At 45.6% G+C, this 23,394-nt stretch overlaps 1 protein-coding gene across 3 annotated transcripts in view; it reads right to left on the bottom strand.

The window, feature by feature from the left end:
- Positions 1-4,266: 4,266 nt before the first annotated feature.
- The window catches only part of MFHAS1 (multifunctional ROCO family signaling regulator 1), a 101,209-nt gene continuing 82,081 nt past the window's right edge, over positions 4,267-23,394 (bottom strand). Inside the window, exons 2-4 of one of the 3 annotated variants that reach the window (XR_006791633.3) lie at positions 16,782-16,908; positions 11,252-11,361; positions 4,267-7,021 (exon numbers count right to left, since the gene is read on the bottom strand). Coding sequence is in view for 2 of the 3 variants with exons in the window: in XM_045879761.3 (XP_045735717.1) it covers positions 6,988-7,021; positions 16,782-16,908 (161 nt within the window). In the remaining variant the exon portion in view is untranslated. Of the gene's footprint in view, positions 7,022-11,251; positions 11,362-13,410; positions 14,170-16,781; positions 16,909-23,394 lie in introns of those variants that run through there. The other 2 variants (XM_045879761.3, XM_064585600.1) reach the window with 2 other exon arrangements.

Here is a 23,394-nt window from a genome sequence, read left to right as displayed (position 1 = left end):
CCGGGTCCTCTCAGCTACTCTTGCCTGGAACAGAGCTTCTGCCACAAAGGGCTGGGGAGGATGAGAAATGCAAGCAGCCTGCCTCTCTCAAAATGTAACTGCAGCCCCTGACAGGGAGTCAGGGGGAGAGAGAATCTCCATCTTCTTGGCCACATCTATCGAAAGTCGAGGGCCCAGGGTACCACTTCTGGAACATGGAGCTATGGGGGAGGAGGGGTCAGGAAGGCCCTATCTCAAAAGTCACAGACGCTGGTCGATTTTGTATTTAGTAGGTTTCCTTGAATGAATATTTATCCATTTGCTCTATGTCCTTAGGACAATTTCTGGAGATTTGAAATGACCATGCCTGTGTGTGTGTGTGTTTTCTAAAGATTTTATTTATTTATTTATTTGAGAGACAGTGAGAGCGAGAGAGACCACAGAAGGAGAGGGAGAGGAAGAGCAGACTCCCCAATGAGCAGGGCTCAGGGCTCCATCCCAGGACCGCGAGATCATGACCTGAGCCAAAGGCAGATGCTTAACCAACTGAGCCACCCAGGCGCACCTCTGTGTGTTTTTAAAAACACTTTCTCCTATTTGAGAGAGAATTTACCCTGAGCTCCTTACTCTGTCGCTCTGGAAGCCCGCTCATCTGCCACCTTGGCATACTATCTGGAGTAGGAAAAAAAAGAATGAACGTATCGCTGGTTTGCCGGGCATTTCATCCACCCCTTGACACACACCGGGCCTGTGGCCTGTACCCAGCTTCATTTCATGCCATGATTCCTCTATTACTGAGTGACTATAAAGCCAGGAGACAAATCGGTTAGTGAGATTCTGCTTTTATTTCTGATGAGTGAGAACAGGAGTTACTTTTTCAGTCTGGCTTCAGTAAAATATTCAGAGAAAAACTTTTTTGTCTATAAGCGTCTTCTAGGAAAACATTAAAGTTTGCACAAAATCAATTTTCCCATTCAAATTTCAGTTGCGTTTATATGAAAAGTTTTTGGCTGCACTGAACCATTTAAGATGTAGTGAAATTTCTTTTAAATTTCAAATTTAAAAAATACTAATTTTCTAATAATAATTCTTTGTTAATCTTTCAGTAAATTTTTCTGGTGGAAAATTTAAAACTGTGGGAGTGCCCTTAAGAGCTTTGGGGTCTTCTGGGGTGCCTGGGTGACTCAGTCGGTTAAGCATCGACTCTTGGTTTCGACTCAGGTGTGATCTCTGAGATCAAGCTCTGCAATGGGCTCCATGCTCAGCGAGGAGTCTGCTTGAGATTCTTTCTCTCCCTCTCCCTCTGCCCTTTCCCCTGCTCATGCGCTTTCTCTCTCTCTCTAAAATAAATAATAATAATAATAAATAAATAAAAAGCTTTGGGGTCTTCCAGACTCACAGGGCAATTTCCTGGTCCTTCCATGGGTTATATTAGATTGTGTCCCTCCATTACAGTACCCAGACATTCACATACCATTTTCATAGTTGTTTGCCATATTTTCACTCTTTGTCTGTGTGCCACCTGCATTTACTCACTTAATATTTTTCTTTCTAATATATTTTGAAGTATTTCTTTCTAAATGCATTCATTTTTATTTTTATTTATTTATTTTTTTAAAGATTTTATTGATTTATTTGACAGAGAGAGACACAACAAGAGAGGGAACACAAGCAGGGGGAGTGGGAGAGGGAGAAGCAGGCTTCCCACTGAACAGGGAGCCTGATGTGGGGCTCGATCCCAGGACCCTGGGATCATGACCTGAGCCGAAGGCAGACACTTAACGACTGAGCCACCCAGACTCCCCAAAATGCATTCATTTTTAAAGCAAACATTTTATCACTAGGGCAAATAACCAATTAGTAAATATGATAAAACCAAAAATTACTAAAAATTCCTCCCTCCCTCCTTCTCTCCCTTCCTTCCTTCCTCCTTCCCTTCTTCCTTCTTTCCCTCCTTCCTCCTTCCTCCTTCCTTCCTTCCTTTCCTTCCTTCCTTCCTTCCTTCCAGACTCAGGCTTGAGGCCTGCTTTCTTTGTAAAAAGGGGCACCATGCAAACAAAGAGAATGAGCTTAGCTGCATTTGATCAGTGCTCACCAGTGCTGGGCGCTGTCATAAGCCCTTTACGCGCAGAACCTCATTTGACATTTATAACAACTGTATGAGGTAGGCTGGTCTCCCCCACTCTGCACATGAGGAGCATAGATAGCAGGGCCAGGATTCAAGCGGAGGTGGTCTGGAGTGAGCGCTCTTCATCACTCCTGCTAACATAAAAGGCCCCCAGAGCAGTGATCATCACCTGATGCTATGACCACCTGGCCCACAAGGGGCAGCCCCAGATCCTGGAAAACCTGCTCTCGGAGGGGATCCGCAGCCGACTAGGGAAAGGCTTCCTTCCACACTCATACACGCGGAAATGCTGCACGGAGGGCCCTTCCCCTCTGCCCTCTCCATGCTCGCAATCTATATCTGCTTCTAAGCACTTCTCAGAGGCCTGCGGCAACAACTGGTTATTTAACGCAGCATTTCCCAAACCTATTTGATCTCACATTCCTCTGCAGAAGAATATGCATTAGTATCTCAGGAGATAACGAACGTCTCATGGAGCAGTTTGGGAAACCTAAATTAGTCTCAGTGTTTAGAACGAAATCATTTCATCCAAAGACATTTCTTGCATGTCAAGATGAAAACGACGCTTCTTACTTGAGCTTAAGTCTTCACATGGGGTTTCTGCTGCCAGGTGGATTTCCTCACGCCTTCAAACCCAGGCAACGTCCAAGGATCAGCTGCTTAATAAAACCTCTCCCAGCAACTCTGCGTCCCGGCTCCAGGAGTCAGTGCAAGAGCGTCTTAGTTCTAGTGGGCAAGGGCTGTTCCTCATTCCCACCACCACTGGGTGCCGGGGGCCCGGACGCGGGAACCCCTGGGCTTTTGAACTCAATGCCTGAGCGGCCCCCACCTCTGGAGCACTGTGTATTCAAAGCAAACCCGGAATCAACTTCAAAAGTTCACAGTGAGGTAGGAGCAGATTGGAGAGGGAATGACAGGTGCTAAATCATTCACCGTAGCTTGTCACCACCAGTACCTGCGAATCCGGGGCGTGCTCAGCAAGTTCGAAGAACTCCGAGTTTCTCGGTTTAAAAACAACGAAACCAAAACGAGGCCCCAAATGACCAGTTATGTTCCCTGTATGGGCTATGGGGGGGCCCCCCGGCCAAGATTTTTTATTTATTTGACAGAGAGAGAGAGAGCACAAGCAGGCAGATAGGCAGGCAGAGGGAGAGGGAGAGGGAGAAGCAGGCCCCCTGCTCAGCAGAGAGCCCAATCGGACTGGATCCCAGGACCCCGGGACCAGGAGGGACCAGGACCTGAGCCGAAGGCAGACGCCCAACCTATGGAGCCACCCAGGTGCCCCCCTTTGAAAATTCTGATGGCCACACCCAGGTGTCAGCTTTCCGGGCCGGTAGAGGTGCGTCTGGATCGGAGGCCCCCAGAGGCTTCACCTGCCTTCTCGGCAGGCCCACGCTGAAGGGGTTAGGTTGAGGGGCCCAGGGTGGGCTTTTCTGCTCTCAGTCCCTCCCTGGAGGCCGCAGCTCCTGTAGAAGCTGACATTTTCTTTCCCTCGTCTCTGACCCAGTACCTGCAGGTCCGGTGAATACAGACCCCTCCCCATGCCTGGGGTAATATGCACGGGCGGAGACGCGGCCTTCTGCTAAGAAAGGACATTACGAGTAGGAAGGGAAAAATGAAGGGGGGGAAATCTGAGGGGGAGATGAACCATGACAGACTACGGACTCTGAGAAACAAACTGAGGGTTTCAGAGGGGAGGGGCGTGGGGGGATGGGTTAGCCTGGTGATGGGTATTAAAGAGGGCATGTTCTGCATGGAGCACTGGGTGTTATACGCAAACAATGAATCATGGAACGCTACATCAAAAACAAATGATGTAATGTATGGGGATTAACATAACATAAAAAAAAAAAGGGAACTTGCAAAGTGTGGTCGATGCCTAAATTTGACAGAAGAGTATAATGGAGCAGCGCTGATAAAGGGTCTGATTGCAGAAAGAACCCATATTCAAGCACTGAATCTGCTGTCTGAAAAGAGGCATGGTTTTAAACAGGGACCCTTCAGTTTTCCTTCTGGGGACTCAACCCCCCAATAGCGTGGCCACCATCCATCTCCCATTAGCTCAAAAGCGACTCAAATATATAAAAGTTATTCCTAGAACTGAACTGAAAGAAACGAAAAAACAAAAATAACTAAACTCTGCAAATACAATTGCTTCATCATGTCTTTGTATTTTTATTGAACTTTTTTGACTTTTTTTTTTTTTTAATTTCTGCCCAGTCAAGACAATTCAAGGGGAAACCACAATTACAATTTACAAACTGTGGCATGAAAAAGAACACACACACCCCATCAGGAATTATACCAAACCCTTTCCTTTTTATTCATTCAAAAGAGTCCAATGCACAAATGTCAAATATGAGCACTGTCATTTTTTTTTTTTTCTCAGAAGGGGGAAAAACATTTATCCTGGCAGCACTGTTACAATTCCAGGAAGTGGTTTTGATACCACAGGTTGCAGGAATAGAAACCATAACAAACTCGAAGGGCGTTTGTTTGCGAGGCAAGGGATCACTGGGTCTCAGAAGACTCCCCTTGTGCTTTAGTGACCCGCCCGTCAGCCTCGGCTGGCTGAGTCTTCCCAGGTATGCAACGGCCTGCTTTGACACTGAACATTCCGGTAGAGCAGAGTGTTTTCTGTATCTCCAACCCTCCCCCGACCCTGAAGCAAGGTCTCGAGCTTTTCTGGAGCTTCTTCTGGTCACCTGACCCTCAGTCACAATGACCATTTTGCTAAAACACACGTGACACCAAGATTTCTTCTTATACTGCTTCTCTAGGGTTCAGATGACAGCACAAAACATCATTTGTCAAAAAATAGCAGATATTAAGAATGTGGGCATTTATGTTCATAAGAATAACAACCATTTTGCAGGGTATGTCACCCAAAGGAGCCTTTTTTTTTTTTTTCCATTTAATATGGTCCCCTGGGGAGTTAGCCCAAAGTCACATCCTTCAGAGTCCTTGCAAAAGACTGGTCAAAGTTAGTTAATCTGACAGTTTAGGAACTGTCTCGTGCTAATTACAAAACTCCTATGCCCAACAATTCAATGGTCCATAAAGCAATTAAATGTTACCACTCGGCTCACACGCACACAGATGCACGCACGCACACGCTCACACAAGAACTGTGACCAAAGGATTAAGCAGGTGATCTTGTAACTGTGTTCTAAAAGGAAATGAAATCTCAAAATTGAGGTGTCATATTCAAGTATCCAAAAATGCAGAAATAGTCTGATCCCATTTGATTTTATGGCCGTGAGAAATCATACTCGTTTAACTGAGGTTCTGGAGTCTCAACTCCTGGGGCACAAAATCTAAGAAAATCAACTCGGGATTGTTCACAATTCAACCGCTTGCTAGTTTGTTATTCCTTTTAAAAATACGTCGAGACTTTGTATACTGGCATTGCAAGAGTCAATACTTTATAAAAGAAGGAAGAGAATAATACTAGCTGACTCACTTTTCATGCCTTACCCTGGTGAGAAACAGTTTGTTTTACACATTTTTCCATCAACACGCAGAGGAGGCAGCTGTAAACAGAGTCCTTTCCATTCTTCAAAGAATGTGTTACTACTGCGGCAGATACGTTTGGCCCCGATTCGGAGTGGATGAGAGAGCAATCTGCTTTGCTTTTCATGTTCCACTCTGTGGAGACTGAACAACAATGGTTTTACTAGTTCTTGGCAGGTGACCATCCTATCAAGGCTCTGCATTTGTAAATAACCAATGTGGGATTATGCTCTCCAGTGAGGCAACTCACTATCTTAAGGTCTGACAGCCAGATGTGGAGGGCTGGCAGAGTGCTCTGCTAAATTTCACAGACTCTGTTGTAGAGGGAGAGAAAAAAAGGAATCGTTAGCAAAGCTCTTTGCACCATTCACAACTGACTCCTGATTATCTTGAGCTATTGAAAGACTCGGGTGTCCCACGGACTCATTGACCCCTCTCTGTCCCTGTTCCCTGAAGAATCCCAACACCAGGCCTCCATCAGCACATCAGCCAGTGACAACTCACTGTCGACACGAAACCCAGCCTGGAGCAAGGCCCACTCGGCCCAGTGCTAGTGGACAGGCGGGCAGGGGGACAGAGGAATCCCACCAGCCCGCCCAACAAACAGGCTGACAGGCGGGGGACCTTTATTTAAAAGAAGGGGAGGAGACTGCCTGCCGTACACGTTTAAGGTTCTTGCTGATTATCGGCAGCCTCTATGACCCCAGCACTTAATCCGTGGGCAGAGAGATTTTTTTTTAAATCTCAGATGGATTGAAGAATAAAGACTGAACAAAAAGGTCTTACGCTAAAATAAGAAATTAGCCCCATCTCGGCACAGTTCTCATGCAGAATATTGCACCCAGTGTGAACTAACGCTAGAAGCATCAAACTGTATAAATTTAAATGTATTTGCATATTATAAAAATAAAGATAAACATATACATATTTTACACTAGTTACGGAACAGCAATGAACGGTCAGTCGATCCCTCTTTCACATTTAACAGAACTGAAATCTGAGTGCTCAAAACACGGCCACCTATACTGGAACTATGGCTTTTATGTGCACAGAAAACAAAATCCCTGAGAAGCCATTCGACTTTTTTTTTTTTCTTTTCTTCAAGTAGCGCTCTCCTCGGAGGATCACAGTTCTGAGGTTCGGGTTGTAAAACATTTGCTCCATGTTCTCCCCCAGCCTCCCCCTGCCCCTCCCCACTTCCTCTACAGGCCAGCTGTACGCCCTGCTCTGCGAGCACCCCGAACGTCTATTCGCTCAAGTTCATGGAACATGCGCGGGAGCATGGAGAGGGTTTGCCAGGTATGAAAGATGGTCCAGGTGAGTTCGGATGCTCTCTTTTCTCCACGGAAATTCCATAGCCATAGAAGTCATTGGTTTCTGTGCTTTTCACCAACGTTCTTCCTATATGGGCAGATGAGAAGAAAGCAGAGCAATGACAAAAGGTGACAGAGGATGAGATTCTCAATGATAAGAACCAGAAGCAATCATAGGAATCAGTGTTTCTTTGCAGATTTTAATTTCTACTTCTGGAATTCCTTATAAAAATGTAAATGTCAGGCAACTCATGATCCTTCAAAGGAAAGTGTCTTTTCACTAGAAAGCTGGGCAAACGCTTCTGTTCGTGACACGAAGTTCAGACATAAAAAGGAACTATACTTATTAGTAATAACCACCTAATCCATTGTAATTTCACAGCTGAACCAGATTTCTAATCAAGAACCCCAAACTCTAACCATAGCCCTGGGTCCTCTCAAGAAACATCCACGGACACACACACACACACTAAATAATCCTCTACAAGTAGGAATCCATGCTGAAAAGTGAGAACTCTTAGTTTAGGATGTCTACCTGGCCTAACGCGTTAGAGGCAAGGCTGTCAAACTAAAAGCCAGAGTCAGATGAATAGAAAATGAAGAAACTCCTGCATCGCCACCTAATTAAACAGAGTGGCATTCGATTCAGACAGAGTGATTAGAGGGAAAAATGTCAGAGGTCCCCATCCCTTATATCGGCTCTCCTATAATGACACGCAGACCCTCCACCCTCCATTTCTATCAGTGCTGCTTGATTTTAAGGAGACTGAGTATAATATTAGCTACTTTACCAAAAATCTGCACCTTCCATTTACTAGCTACCCACTACAAGCCAGGAATCACACCACTCACTGCAGTGCATTATTTGATTAATCCTCAATTCGTCATGCGCCCATGAAGTAAGCCCATCCTACTCTGCATTCACCAAGAAGGAAATTAAGGTTCCAAGAGGGTAAAGAACTTGCCTGGGGGGACACACCAGTACGCAGCAGGGCCAGCCTTTAATGAGGGTTATTTGACTCCCAAGCACGCTGCACAGCTAAAAGCAAGGTTGGGACGTTCAGGGCCCTAGGGATGGTTTCGTGTTTCTCTGGCACTCAGAGGACTCAGGACTTTTTGAAGGCCTATTATTATAGTAAACTTCCCAGTAGAGAAAGTTTTGAAAACTGCCTCAAATTCAAGTACTAATATAATAAATCTAACGGTAAAGAGGATGGCAGTGTGACAACTCATGTCTCCACCAAGCAGTTACCTTTGGCGGTTTGAGCTCTGGGTTTGGGGGGGGGGGGGGGTGCTGGGCAAATGTCTTTCTCACTGACTCTAAGGAGCCTTTGGAAACACAGACAGCTGTGTCTGGCTGTCTGTTCCCCTGAGCCACAACGTACGACAGAAACACAAGAATGTCTAAGCCAGGGCACCCAGAGGGAATCGTCCACTGTTCAAGAGAGAAAAAAGGAAAACCAGTTTGACTATATTTCCACATTGATACCACTTTTCGTGTTTAGGCTCTTCAGGAAAGGAAAGAGCCATCACATCACCAACCTTCCCCACCTCACACTGCTTCTCCATCCCAAAAGATCCACCTTGAATGCCACTTCCTACAACTTTTCTCGATCCTTCCTGGTAGAGTTCTTTCCTCTCGGTGGCCCCCAGGACTTTGTTGATACACCCACTGCGGCAGGGATCACATTTTAATTGTAATTAGACACTCACAAGTTTGTTTGGTTAAGTCTCTGATTCCCATTCTCCCCAAAGAGACTCTTAGATTCATGAGGGCAGGGTCTGTCTGCCTATTTCTGCAGCCTCAGCACCTGGCATGATGCCTGGAGGGTAAATCCTCAACAAAGCCCTGCTGAATGAATAATGAATAAGATGCGATGAGAAAGTCACAGGTGAAAAACAGCCAAGATACTATGAGACCATTACTGTCATGGCGATGTGTAAGAAGCGAGGCAAAGGGTGATTACAGTAGAAGGGCTGAAGATGGCGTCTCAGGGGAGCTGACACGTGACCTTAGGGACAACGGGCCTTCTTCACCAGGTAGGAGAGGAGGGGTGGCAGCTCTCTGTGGGCTGAGAGCCAGCTGGGCGTGCTGTATGGTGGACCCCTCCCTCCCACAGTAAGGGAGTGTTGCACGTGTCAGCAGGGTGGATGGGGGCTGTGAGTCATGCCCAGGGGTTTAAACTCGAGTCTATAATCATTAGGAAGCCATTTGAGGCTTTTAAATAGAGCAGTGGCAGGGTCTGACGTTGAAAGATAATATTGGTTTGAAGGAAAAAACGATTAGAGAGACGGAGGCCAGTTGAGACTCAAACACAGGTAGCTTGGTAGGGACAGGTGCATCTAGGGGAAAGCACGGGCCGAAGAGAAAGTTGTCTGGCCCAAGGTACTCATGTTGAGGCACCCTGAAAAGACCGGAGAAGAGGCCTCAGCGGAAGGCTGCGTGGGGGGACAAGGGAAAGGGCGGCCTTGCAGCTGACAGACTCCTAGTTTGGCAGTGGGTGCAAAGCAGTGGCGGGAAGCACAGACTGATGGAGAACACGGAGGGGGAAGACCCTAATTCATACCTACAAAGCCTACGGGACCTCCCGGGGAGCTGCAGTGGGACGCCGGCAAGAGAGGTCAGCACGGAGGCTCAGACCCACAATCTCCTTGGGTTATTGAACCTGCTCTTCCCGGAACACAGCACAGTTCTTCAAGGTACTCAGAAGCTTGGGCTGAAACTGAAGCTATCCCATGTCGTACTAACCAGGTCTTTTATTTTCTGTTTTCTGATGCTTTGACATCTGGGCCCTGGCTGCCCCTGGCGGGACTGCCCTCCCAGCGTTAGGCAGTTCCCAGAGATAGCACACAACTCCAGTATGAGTGCGCCTCTCAATACAGACCAACTCTGCAGAGCCCACACCCTGCGGGCCACCTCCTTTATCAGGCTCCAACAGCTCAGGCCGCTCTCTATTTGCCCTCCTCACTCCAGGGCCATGTACCAGAGATACCCAGCGACTGCCCCCACGCCCCACAGCCCGCTGAAGCTACTCAGACTGGCCATGCCCGGCCAGCACCTTCCCCTGGAAAACACAGTACAGTGTTTTCCTGCCCGGTTCCTCCCTCTCTGCCTCTTGCCCGAGCCCTGACCTGCTGGCCTTACTCTACATACCTCCAACGTTCTGTTATTACACTACATTCTGAAACAAACGTGTAAGTAAGAACTTGGTGTGAAAACGGCGCTGAGCCTGGGAGCTACGACGTGGGTTTGAGGCCCAGCTGCGCCGCTCGGTACCTGCGGCTGTCAGAACGTGGCTGGGTCGGGAGCGCGGAGCTCCCTGCCCTGTGTGACCTACAGGGTTGGTGGAGGACATGAGTTAGGGGGCTTTGCTCTGACGGGCTCAGCAGGTACCACAGGCATTTGTGATCATGATATGAAAGAAATGATACCACTCATCTCCTCTTTCTCCCATGAAGATGGAGTTAGGACACTGCAGGGGGCCTTAGACACAGATCCACTGGGGTGAAGGGGAAGGGAAGCCAACATTCTTCCCTACCTACCCGGCACACACGTTTACCTTCCTTGGGCAGGCACCTCAGTTAAGAAACTCAACGTTGCTAGGCAAGTCAGTGAGCACATTTCATTCTAGGATCTAGATTATCTAGATATGCATTTTGAAATTTTATTTTTTAGGATTACCTTGCTAGGCCACCCACAGTGCACACCACTAACATTCCTGGTAGAGAAAGCTTGGTAGGGACAGGTGCATCTGTTTGTTGAGTGCTGTGCACTCTGTAAGGCATCGTGCCAACCATTCCCCTCACAACGGTCTCTCTAAATGCTCACAACAACCCCACAAGACAACCGCTTCTGGAACCTGCATCTGCCAGAGGTCTATAGTCACAGCACCAACAAGTCGCAAAGATTCGAACTCAGGCAGCGTAACTCCGGAGCCCAAACTGCCTTGAGAAAATAAATGCAAACACTACTTTTAAGAAGCTATTTGCTGTGTTGATCCACTTGAGATTTTCCCGATATGACATCCGTGCATAATAAATTTTTTTAAATGACTTCTTTTTTTCCAGCAAGGAACTAAAGATGACTAATGCATGCAATATCATAGTTTTAGGCAAAAGAATCAGGCAGTTTCCTTATTCTTAATCCCCAAAGGCTTCTTGATTCGGGATAAGCAAAGGATTTGTAATTTTGAAATGCACTGCCGTATAGGATCTCTTCATCCCAAACCCCACCCCAACCCGTTTTCCCCCTAAACTCTCGAGGCCTTAGGAAGCCCTTATCTATTTAAGAAACCCTCTCTGCTTCCCAGAGACTTACCCTTAAAAATTGGTGCTCCTAAAGTCACAGATTGGGTACAGAAAAATGATGACATAGGGGAAAGAAGCACTATCTTTTCCACTTAATTTTCCAAGAAAGTATGGAGATACCTAAGCAAAGAGGAACAAATTCTAGTATCAGTGTGGCTGACGGGGCACTAAATCCAACAGACACTGTTTCTCCTGGCCCTAGAATGCAGCGAGGCAATGAGCTGTCTCACTCCTTACAAAAAAACAGAGCAAATCAACGTGATACACTTCCTAGGACACCTCCACATTGAGCTCCCTTTCTTCCGAAATACCATCCCCACCCATCGTGCTTTATAACTCTGTGGTCAGTAGAAGATTCTCCCATCGTTATAAAGCCAAATTCATGTTGCTCCGCTGATTTCATAAAAAAAAGAAAGAAAGAAAATGATCAAGTCCATACTAACTAATCTGAGTGCAGTCTAACGTATTTTGCTTGTTTATCTGATGAGATAAAGGCCACAGAGTCTCCAACCTACTTTTTATAAAAGGGCTGTTTCCATGGGTCTTAAAATATCCTTATGTCATAACAATGGAACTGCCAAAATTCCTATGCGTGGTCATCACTATATCTTTGGGACTACTTATAAACAGTAAGAAGCTGGAATTTACCGGGGTCTTGCTTGAATGGAAATGCTACAGTATGTACGCAATGACCCAAGTTTAAAAGGTAGTTCTGAAAGGCAGTGTCTCGGCCCTGCCTTTCATCCTCAGTTGTACTTTCTGGAAAAGGAGAAAGCTTATTAGCTCAACAATTTTCAAACCAGCCCATGTTTTCCAATTTGGTGACACACGAACTGCCCCAATCCGGACTGACTTCCATGGTCGTGTCCAACACTCCACGTGCAGCGCACACAGACGTGGGGCCACCGCCAGAAAAATGGGCAGCTGGTAAGAGATAAAAATGATACAGTCCCATTTCCTGTACGTTCAAGGGTAAGTCCATTAAGAAACTGCACGGAAGAATGTGGATTGCATTTCAGTGTGCCTTAAGGTAAAACATTTTTAGATGCTAACCTATTGGATTCTGTCTCCTAGATGAAAATCAGGAGATAACCTGGGTCATCTGGCAGCTTATCGGAGCCTATACGTTACTTGGCAGAGGCAGGGTTGGTCTAAACCTCTCTGGAAACAAGAGATAGGAATGTTCTACAGGTACCTAAAAATAAAAAGCAAACAGTGAGCTGCCCCTTGCCTAAAGAAGTTCACACTTCCCTTCTGAACTGGAATTTTAAGTGTCTCGACGTGCGGGGCAGGCAGGATAGAGGCAGGAATTCACAAACAAATTTTTTTAAAAATAAACTTAAAAAATGAATCTACTTTCTCCTTCCTTTCCCCACCGAAAGGATATTTTTGCCTCTTGTGACTTGTAATGTCCAAGACTCAGTATCCCTTTCATGTCTAGGCATCAGGTAGGCTGACCATTCAGAATTTCTGAAAGATGAGTATGTAAGGTGTTGGACGGGGTGATTAACTAGATGGCGAGAACCCGTTCACAATGTACCATATATCAAATCATCACGATGAACATTTCAAATATCTTACAATTTTATTTGTCAATTAAACTTCACTAAAGCTGAAAAAAAAAAAAAGATCAGTGGTTGCCAGGGGTTGAGGAGGGAGGGAAGAATGACACAGATGGAGCGCAGAGGACTTTTAGGGCATCGGAAATATTGGTTTTGATACGATAATGGTGGATACACAAACCCATGGAATGGACAGCACCAAGCGTGGACCCCGATGTAAACTGTGGACTTTGGGTGATGAACACGTGTCAGTGTGGGCTCATCCACTGTGACAAATGTGCCACTCTGCTGGGGGGACGTCGATGTGGGGCAAGTCGTGGTGTGTGGGGGCGCGGGGGACACGGGATCTCCCTGTACCTTCTGCTCAGTTTTCTTGTGAACCTCAAACTGCTCTACAAAATAAAGTTTATGTTTTTAAAAAATCTACCTATACTAAAAAAAGAAAACGGTCTGAAGGAGGCTACTCTCCCTGCAAGCAGCTCTACTTCACCCCCGCTGTCCAATGGTGGGCTGACAGCAGGGTGGGGGCACGCGATTCACTGCCTTTGGACTGAATTAGCAAACAAGAACACTTTATAAGAATTGCTTTGAAACTCACAAATCTGCGTAATACCAACACACCAGGCGGCAAAACCATTCCTGAAAGTGACACGAAAAAATTTCTTGACTGCACAGAACGAGGTGTTGCATTAGACAGAAGCAGCTGCAAATGGGCACACATTTCCTTTAGGAGTGATGAAAACGTTCTACAATTAGACCGCGGTGATGGCTCTGTACCACACAGTAATATGTCAATAATCACCGCATTATTTAAAAAACCTACCAGACAGAACCCACATATCCTTAAGGAGGTCAGAGTTTTTCAGAGCAACCTAGCAAATGTGCTACGAGGTGAAGTTTCACCTCATCTCAAAAGCAAATATCCTTGAAAATCAGCCCAGGAGAGCCGAAGTCTGAAGATGACTCACATTTCTATCTGGTAATCAACAAAGAGGACAAGAAGCCCCTCAGCTCCTCAGTTATCCCCTTGGAGGGTGAGGCAGAGGGGTGGCATCTCATTCATATGACTCCTTCCCAGTGGAAAGTTGGTGGCGACCCGAATCGCCAATCGCCAAAACAAATGATGAAAGGAAGTCGTCTTTTTAAAAAAAATCACTACCTACTCTTTATTCTCTGTCTCTCCCCATAGGGAAATAAAACATAGAAAATTTTTTAAATGAGAAACAGAAAAGCTTGGAATTGATACGGAAGATCCAATCAAATAACAGTCGTCGATGGTTTTTCTTTATAAAGCACATGGCAGCACCATTATTTTATACATGGTCAGAGGCAGGCTTCAAGTTAAATGACAAGTCTCTGATTTGACCTGTAAAGGAGAGGAGTAAGCTGGTTAAAGAGCTTGGATTGTCTTTTCAAAAACCACCATGAGATCTAGATCAATGACATAGGAGTGGAGGGTGATGATTCTGATAGGTCTGGGAAGAGTTTCTGGCTGAGGCCTGTTGTCCTGGCGTAGTTAAGAGTGCTCCTGTCACCCTCAACCCTTTCCTGATTTGAGCAATAAAATCCTGATCCACGTAGCACGGATCAGCGTTGCCTTGGTGCTGACGACTGGTTACTGACCCGAGAGAGGCTCTGTAGCCAAGGATAAAGCCCACTGGCAAGGGAGCCCACCCTTCGAGTCAGGGACGGGACCCCAGCGATCAGAAAGGCCAGCACGCACACATTAGAATCAGCAGGGGGACGACTGTTTTGCAGACTAGCACCTGGCCCTTCCCCCTCAAAATTCTGATATATATGCCTGATTCAGAAAGACGGATCTCCACCATCCACCTGCATTTTAGGGGCTGACCGAGAAGTAAGAAATCATTTGCCATGACTTACTGAAGTTAACTTGGCTGGAGTTGCAAAGCCAGTGCGGTGATAGCCCAAGACTCCCAAGTCCACCTGCCTGCTGGCAGCCCGAAGTCTAACTGTCAGGGTCTGACCCAAGTTGTGACCCCATGACAACCACTTCCCATGACAGTTTTCCTCCTCAGTCCCCGGAATCTCCTACTTGCAATACCCTGTCATCGGCGTGTGAATCAGCCCTCCGCTGGGCAAGGCCAGGCCTGCATGTATATGTTTGCTTTTATGGATATTCCTTCATTTAGAACTGAGACTTCACTCCAAACCTGCTGCCCATTGTAAGAGACTTAAAAAAAAAAAAAATCCATTTTGAAATAAAACTACTCATATAACTAGGTCAAACATAGTTCGATCCCTTAAAGGTATTCTCTCCAGCATCTAGACGTTGGGAGGCTTTGCGGCTCTGATTACCCAAGCCCTTAAAGCTGCTTATTCAGGTAGGTAGAATAAAGTGTGAGAGACAGAGGGGCTGATAGTATTTTCTCCAGGCTGGTGTAAATGTCCTTCTGTGGCCGTACGGCGAGAAGCCCATAGGAAAACACGGATAAAGCTGGCTCAGTGCCACGGTGGTTTCTCGTACAAATGAGTATGTTAACTTCTACCTCTAGCTCGCCTCTGAAATGCCACGTGGCTAAGGCAAAACAAGAGGTTAACGTCTCTGCTGGCTCAGGAAAATCTACACAAGTGCAAAGCGTATTGCAAACTGTTGCCCTCCATGTCACAGCCTGCGACTTCTGTAAATCCCCTTAGGCTTTCCCTACGTATGTCTGAAAGAAAGGGACCCATGTATGCCAAAGGACAATCACACTGCTGTCGTTTGATATGTTCGGGACAGGGGATGCTCTGGTTAATAGGAAGTTACTATGTAATCCTAAGAAGAGCTTCGCGATTTCACAATGTCTTAGGGGCACATTAGTGATGAATTAGACCATGCGCAGCAGGTTCGCTAAAATAGCATTCTGCTTATACAGCCTGAGCTAAGAGTTTCCCTTGGGCATTCAGTGATATTTTCCAGCAAAGATGATGAATTAAGACTGTTCTAATGAGTCATCCGCTTTGGAGAAAGGGGCGGCCCTCTTCGGCAGCTGCTAAGGAATGAGCGCCCCCTGAACCCCTCGCTCTGCAGACAACACACCAAAGTCAGGAAAAGGGACACTTCAGGGCAGAGGCACAAGCCCCATTCGGCACAGGGCTCTCTGGAATGCAGCCTCACGGCAAGTTTCTCAAGATGAGGAGGACGGGTCACCATTTTCAAATGCAAACTTCAGAAGCGCCCTATAAAAAGCTTATATATATGGAAAAAAAATTCTATGTGGTCAACTAGAAAGAAAAATGAAAGTCTGCTGTCTGAATACTTTGCTGTACAAATCACGTCGCCACCATCCCCCAGATAACGAGATCGGCTCCCAGAAGACTGCGGCCGCCACTTTTCAAGATTTGCGGTGAAAAGGTATTTCACCTCAGTTTAGGAGTGGCCTGTTTGGTTCCTAATACTACAAAAAGAGACAAACAAAAACCCAACCCAGGATGAGTCTGATGTATAATACTAACTGTAGCCAAGTTAGCTCATGCATGTACATTCTTTGGGGGAAGGTGGGAGCTTCCTTCTGCACAGCTGCTGATTACTAAGGACTGAGAATAAGACACCTACAGAGAAAAATAATCTACAGATTTTCTGTAGGCTTTTCTTATTTAATGGGCCCTCACTGTTCTCACTATCCATAAAAAAAAAAAAATGCTCTTTTTGGATGCATATACCTGCAAATATACTAAAAGTCAATTACATACTTTAAATGAGTGAACTGTATTGTATGTGAATGATAGCTCAATAAAGCTGTTAAACACTCCTTTATCAGCAAAGCAAAAAATAAATAAATAAATAAATCACAAACAAGAAAAAAAATTCCTAGTTTGCTACATAAGCCCTGATGTCTATGTCACCTAGATATCTAGGTCTGCCCTGGGAGAGTCTTCAAGGTTTGCCAAAAGGTACTTTAACCTGGTTTTTGTTGTCACAACTACTGAGGCAGGATGAGGAGTGAGGGACAGGGGACCACGTCTGGAACTCACTTAGAACAGGGGCTGATCACAGTCGGTGTAGGTGGGTAAACCAAGGCAACATTCACTCGCTCGCTGCCGTTCTTAGGGCAAATGATCTCTGCCACTCCTTCTGGTCTGGGCTGACTCAGCAACTCCCCTGCAGGAAGAGAGAGAAAATGCATTCATGAGATGTATCTTACGAATGGGACCATGTCACAGAGTTATACAGTGCTCGGGGACGGGAGAAGCAGGGAGGAGGGCAGGTAGTGAGCAAGTAAAGGGTCTCCAGACAATGGAGTCAGAGAACACATATGCACCCGGAATCACGAGACTGGCCCTGCTCCCACTCCACTGCCTTAATTCTCATCTGCGTCACCATGGAGAACATTCTCATGGTTATGGCGAAAAGGCCATCGTTCCAGACAAAGACAGCCTCCGCTAGCATTTTCCTCACCTTCCTTTTCACAGACTGACTCTGGAGATCTTTATCTAGACGTCGCGGCGAATTGAGCAAGGATCCCTAGAGCCCGGAGAAGCAAGGGCTGCCAAGGTGTCCGTAATTAGCATTCGGGGGCAGATGGGATTCGGGCAGACTGTAGCAGCATTTCAACAAAGCCCTGCAGAAATGATCTCGAAATGCAGCCGACTGAAGGTATTATCAAGGTAAACAGCCCAGCTTCACCCTGGCAAGAGGATTTCCTAGGTAGGTATGTGTGAGGATTTGAAAGCACCAGCATAATGTTATGAGTAATGGGGTCTAGTAAAAACAGACAATTAACTTAACGGATTACCACAATACCCAAGGGACATCTGTGTGCTCTGCACACCCCGGATACAATCGCTCTCCAACTAGATCATTAAATCCCTAAGAGCAGTGATGACTTCCATTCCTTCGTCTCCCCTCCACCTCGTCTACTTATGGGCAGTGGCCTGCCCTCTCTCTCTTCTCATGGCTAGCATGGTGCTCTCGCTCAGAGAAAATGCAATAGCCAGCTGCTAGCTGAGGATGGTACCTGTTATTGCCTAAATCCCCCTACTTAAACCTAGAAGTTAAATAGACCAAACCAAGGACACAAAATGGATACCAACTACAGAGAGCTGCTACTGAAAAAAAACCGTCAACTCTTTGACAGCCATCGCTTGTATAATGGATCTGAGATTCTAGCGATCCTGAAGTTAAGCCAACAAAGATAATAAAAAAAATCCTTTGCCTCAAAATACCCTATTTCTAAAGGCCCCACCTTCAGCAGAACTCACAGTGATAAAGCATGGCCACATGCCGGTCCTTGTACTGAGAGCTTTAAATGTACATCTCATTTCATCTGTGCGATGTCTCTGTGAGGGTTACCCTCATTTTACAAATGAAGAGGCTAATGGTCAGGGACGTTATGTAGCGTACCCTGAGTCAAGGGCTAGCAAGTGGCAGACTCGGCATGTGACCTTGGGAAGTCATCTTTGGGGAGCTTACTCTTTGCCACCACCCTCCGAGACCTCCCAGAGTGGGAACTGCTTCTTTATGCCAGGACACATCTCCTAGAAGAGCAATTTTAAAACACTATTTTTAAATAATGAACTAAGCATTGACATATTTGTACTTTTATGATAAGGCATTTGTTTCCTGCTTTGAGCATTTTTATATGGCTTTGGACAATATGAACTGAAGATAATTTGAAGTTCCTTAACCAAATTACTGTCAACACCCAATTACTGCAAAGTTAATTTAGCATGACTAACTTATATCACGGATACATGGGTATCAGAACTACACTTTGACACCAGCTAGGAAAATATTCCAAAATACAAAAATGCAAGTTAAAAATGTAAACACTAAATGCTATCAAAGCAATAAAACAAACCAAAGTAATAATAGCACATTAGAGCTGGATGAATAGTTGGAAGTCATCTGGCCCAAACACCACGTTCTAAGTCAGAAACTCTGAGTTTAACGGATTTGCTCCAGGTCCCACAGAGCTGCGCATCTTTGACCCAACCCAGCCACCACGTGACTAGGACTGCAAGGGGGTGCTCTGAACACCCCAGGCCTGGTAACACCCTGGCCCTGGACCGCTCTCCCCTGGTTCCTTATGGGATATTTTCAATTTGCACTTTCTGTCCCAAGATTACCCCCAAGGCCTGAACACAGACTCAGCTTCTCTGGTTTCCCCTGAGAACGCTCTCCTGGTTGGAAGTTCACCCGGGCCTCTCTCAGCTGCCCGAGTGCCCGGGATCCAGCTGCAGATGCCAAGGCCCGACTCGGGCGCCCACCCCCAGCACAGGGGCTCTCTTGCTGGCTGCTGGTTTCTGGAAGCAGCCAGAGGTGAAATAATCTGTAGTAGACTAGAAAGCATCCGTTATCAATTTTTATTAAACCAACAGCTTTAGTGCAACCACCCCCTACCCCGATTCCCAGTATCCTCGAGAACCAGGTAACTGGCTTGTTTGGGTCCTCCTCCCAGCAGCGGGGCCAGACACACAGGCAGCATGAAAGCTGGAGGTACCAAGAGGGCTCACGCATCCGAAAAATTCACTTGATGCTCCACAAAACGGAGCACCGGGCTGCACGGTTCACAATCTGCAGCACGTCCATGAACTCCCACAGGCTACCATGTGCTGCCGGGATTCCTAGGATGGGAGATTTGGCTAAGATTTCTGAGAAAATAAGGAAAGTAGGTTCTTCTTCTCAAAAAACGTACCACAAATACAAAAAGTGGTTCATAACTAGTGTTGTCTACTAAAATAGAAGCTCATTGTCTCAAATTTCTTTAACACAAACTTGATTTTCAAACTAAAGGGCGCCACACCTTCGGCTCAGGTCACGATCTCCGGGGCCTGGGATCGAGCCCCACATCGGGCTCCTGGCTCAGCCAGGAGTGTGCTTCTCCCTCTCCCTTGGCCGCTCCTCCCTGCTCATGCTTTTTCTGTCTCAGGTTAATAAACAAAATCTTTAAAAAAAAAAAAAAAGCTAAACTAAAATAGAGCCATTCACCGAGTATCTAAATAGGGAGATCCTACTGTGTGTGTGAGGGGATACAGGGGATACAAGAGTCTAAGGCAAGGCCTCTGATACGAAGGGTCCCAGCATCAGAGAAAGTCAAATGTCCATAAAAAGAACTACAGTCCTGTGTGATAGGGGCCCCCAAGCAAAGTTACGTAATGTTAAAGGAGCAATGAGAAGGACAGACTACTGCTGATTTGCAGGACTGGAAAAGACCTCAAAGAGTGGAGGACACGATCTCAGAAGACCCAATAATATTCGTTACCATGTGCTCTACCTTATCATCATGCTGTTATATACATCAAGGTGAAGGACACACATTAACCCCAGAAGAAAAAACGATCACAGTAGCAGCTAACATTTATCAAGCATTTATTATGTGCTTATGCTATAAATGTTATTATGTCACTTAGTTCTCACAACAACCCTATGAAGTAGGTACAGCTTTTATCCTCAGGAGAGTTAGGCTCAGGGTTAAGTACTCACCAACATTCATAAGGAAGGAGTGGCAGGGCCAAAATTTGGACCCAGGACTATGTGACTCCACTTTTTTTTTTTAATTAACGTATAATCTATTATTTGAGTGGAGGTCTGTGATTCATCAAGTCTTACACAATACACATACCCTCACCATGGCCCATACCCTCCCCAATGTCTATCACCCAGCCACCCCATCCCTCCCACCCCCCTCCACTCCAGCAACCCTCAGTTTCTTTCCTGAGATTAAGAGTCTCTTATGGTGTGTCTCCCTCTCTGGTTTCATCTTGTTTCATTTTTCCCTCCCTTCCCCTATGATCCTCTGTCTCGTTTCTCAAATTCCTCACATCAGTGAGATCATATGACAATTGTCTTTCTCTGATTGACTTATTTCGCTTAGCATAATACTCTCTAGTTCCATCCACGTCATTGCAAATGGCAAGATTTCTTTTTTTTGATGGCTGCATAATAGTCTATTTATCTGACTCCACTCTTAACTGACAGGACACACTACTATACTGTCCTGGGCAGGGATATCGTGATGATTAAAGTAGATAACATAAGAAGTACTGAATGTTGTATCTGGCATCTAGTAAATTCCTGACACTATTACTATAATGATGGAATTTTTTTTTTTTGAAAAGCTTACTTTTCCAACTATATAAAAAATTCATTTACAAATATATGATCAGTAACCAGGTTCTCTATAGCAAAGCAATACGCAAGGATTAGACCATAAAGCATCTGCCAGCAAAACACCACGTCGCCAGAGATTTGAAAACTTCAAATGAAAAAAAAGATTAGATTTATTACACATCTGTCATCACTAGCAAAAGCAATTAAGAAATAAATCCCAAAGTTGGTGGGAGTTGTAAAAAAAAAAAAAAAAAAAGCTACATTTACAGAAAACATGTTAGCAGTAAAGTGAGGACAGATATACATGTGACCTGGTATATTTCCATTTTCAGGAACTTGCTTCAAGGCCTTTCTCTCTGACAAAAATTATACAATGATTGCTCATAGCCACGCTATTTACAAAACAGTGAAAATTTGGTAACCCTCTCAAATGTCCGACAACGGGGAGATGATGAAAAACTACTACACACTAATAAGGCGGGATCCTCTGCAGTCATTAAAAATTATGAGACTGACATTTCTGGGTGGCAGAGTCAACTTAAAAGTACATTCTAATTAGAAAGAGCAACTGACAAAGAACACAAATGAGTTTAGAGTGAAATGGGCCATTCAAGATGAAATGGTCCTGAGGTTATTTATTTATTTTTATGTTTGAGTCAATAGTAAAACAAGACGAAAGCATGTTTCACAACTGAAGGGAAAGGCCAGCTGTAAATGCTAATACGTTCTCTCCTGTCGGAGATTTTCTATTCATGTGCAGTAAGTATACAATGCCATCTGTCTTCCTGAAGAAGCAGAAATTTGGCCTCATGCACAGAACACTGCAATCACTAAGGCTGTATTAGGCTTTATCATGAAAAATTATTGAAAATTATGAAAAACTGTTCTTAATTACTCCGGCTTAAGATTTCTGGCATTAAAAAGCTACCACATCAACTGTTTCCCCCCCTCCATGGAAGAACAGAATGCTAAGTCTTATTATGATTTAAAAAAAAAAAAAAAATCAACAGAAGATAAGTGGAACGAACTTTCTCACCTTTTTCTACTAAGTATCAGAATTCTCAAATATTGGGCACATTACTCAAAATACTACAAACTGATCATAGTAATGACTCAAATCACAATATTAAACGCGCCAAACACTTCTTTTCAGCGTAAATGAAACCCACTTCCTGATCCGGGATAAAGATCTCAGTTATGAACATCCCTCAAAACAAGCAGAGTGGTCTTAGGTATTAAAACAAACAATGATATAGGTCCTATTAAGTAAATTATCTGGATGTCTTTCGGGGTACCTTCAGCTCTACTATTCTAAAAGTCACACCCCTCGCCCCTCCAAGTCCACTGCTGTATTTTATTTTATTTTTTTAAAGATTTTATTTATTTATTTGAGAGAGAATGAGAGAGAGCACATGAGAGGGGGGAGGGTCAGAGGGAGAAGCAGACTCCCTGCCAAGCAGGGAGCCCGATGCGGGACTCGATCCCGGGACTCCAGGATCATGACCTGAGCCGAAGGCAGTCGCTCAACCAACTGAGCCACCCAGGCGCCCCACTGCTGTATTTTAATGAAGTGTGACTCTCGAGTAGCAGCCATGAGGTGCACGAATGCATGGTTTCCACGTCTCCTCAGGGTAAAGGCAGCATCGTCCGAAACCATGAGCATGAAGGTCCCCCCACTTGGCAAGCCCACCAAGTTATCAGAGACAGCAGAAACCGGAGAACTCCACGGTCACTTTATATGGAAGAGGAGAGCCAGAAGGAGGGAACAGGACACCTTGTCTTAAGAAGAAATAAAGCCCAGAGAGTATATACACAGGAGAAGTAAACATTCAACATCAAAACGTTCAATTTAAAAACATGCCATCATGCACACTTACGAGTGTGAGAAGAGGCAGACGAGATCCCCCAATACCTGCTGGTTCCACATAACCAACCATTTGTAGACTTGGCTGCCATTTCAGAGGAGGGTCCCCCTATGCCTGCACCCGCTCCCACCACGGTGCCTTCCTCAGGACCACGGCTGGGCGCCTCCTGATTGGCCGCGGCTCAGAAGAAATAAAATAAATAGACCAGGTTGTGTGTTTTGGTAGTCTTTAAAAGAAATTCCATTTTGTTAAGCAGCTTTGGTCTCAGCCCTTTGATTATTAATTCTTTTGGCGGGGGCAGGGGGGGCGAGAAAGTGACATGCGGGAAGGAGTGTAGCGAGTCTGTAAAGAGCAGAAACAGATGCGGGTCTTCTGTTTCGGAGCCCGGAACTGTGTCCATCTCTGGCAGTCGTCCTTCTCATGGTCCTCTTCTTCAGGACAGGGTATGATGCCGGCCCCTGGAACCGCAGGCCAGACAAAGCCGGCAGGCCGGCACCTATCCTCTGGGTGCTGACAAAATTCCCTGGGAAGCTGTCTGCGGGTGGGGAGAGCATGCTGTCAAGCTCACTCAGAGGCTGGAGGGGGCACTGGCTGGAGTCTTTGGAAAATTCCCTCCGTGGGTGCTGCTGAATTCATGGGAAAGCCAGCTGGGACACCCCCAAAACTCCCC

This window comes from Mirounga angustirostris, unplaced genomic scaffold (assembly GCF_029215605.1).
Source record: "Mirounga angustirostris isolate CCGP_5_RB_7025 unplaced genomic scaffold, mMirAng1.0.hap1 SCAF_2, whole genome shotgun sequence".
Taxonomy (NCBI): Eukaryota; Metazoa; Chordata; class Mammalia; order Carnivora; family Phocidae; genus Mirounga; species Mirounga angustirostris.
The sequence above is the reverse complement of the archived record's forward strand: the minus strand, read 5'-3'. Positions and strand labels throughout refer to the sequence as shown.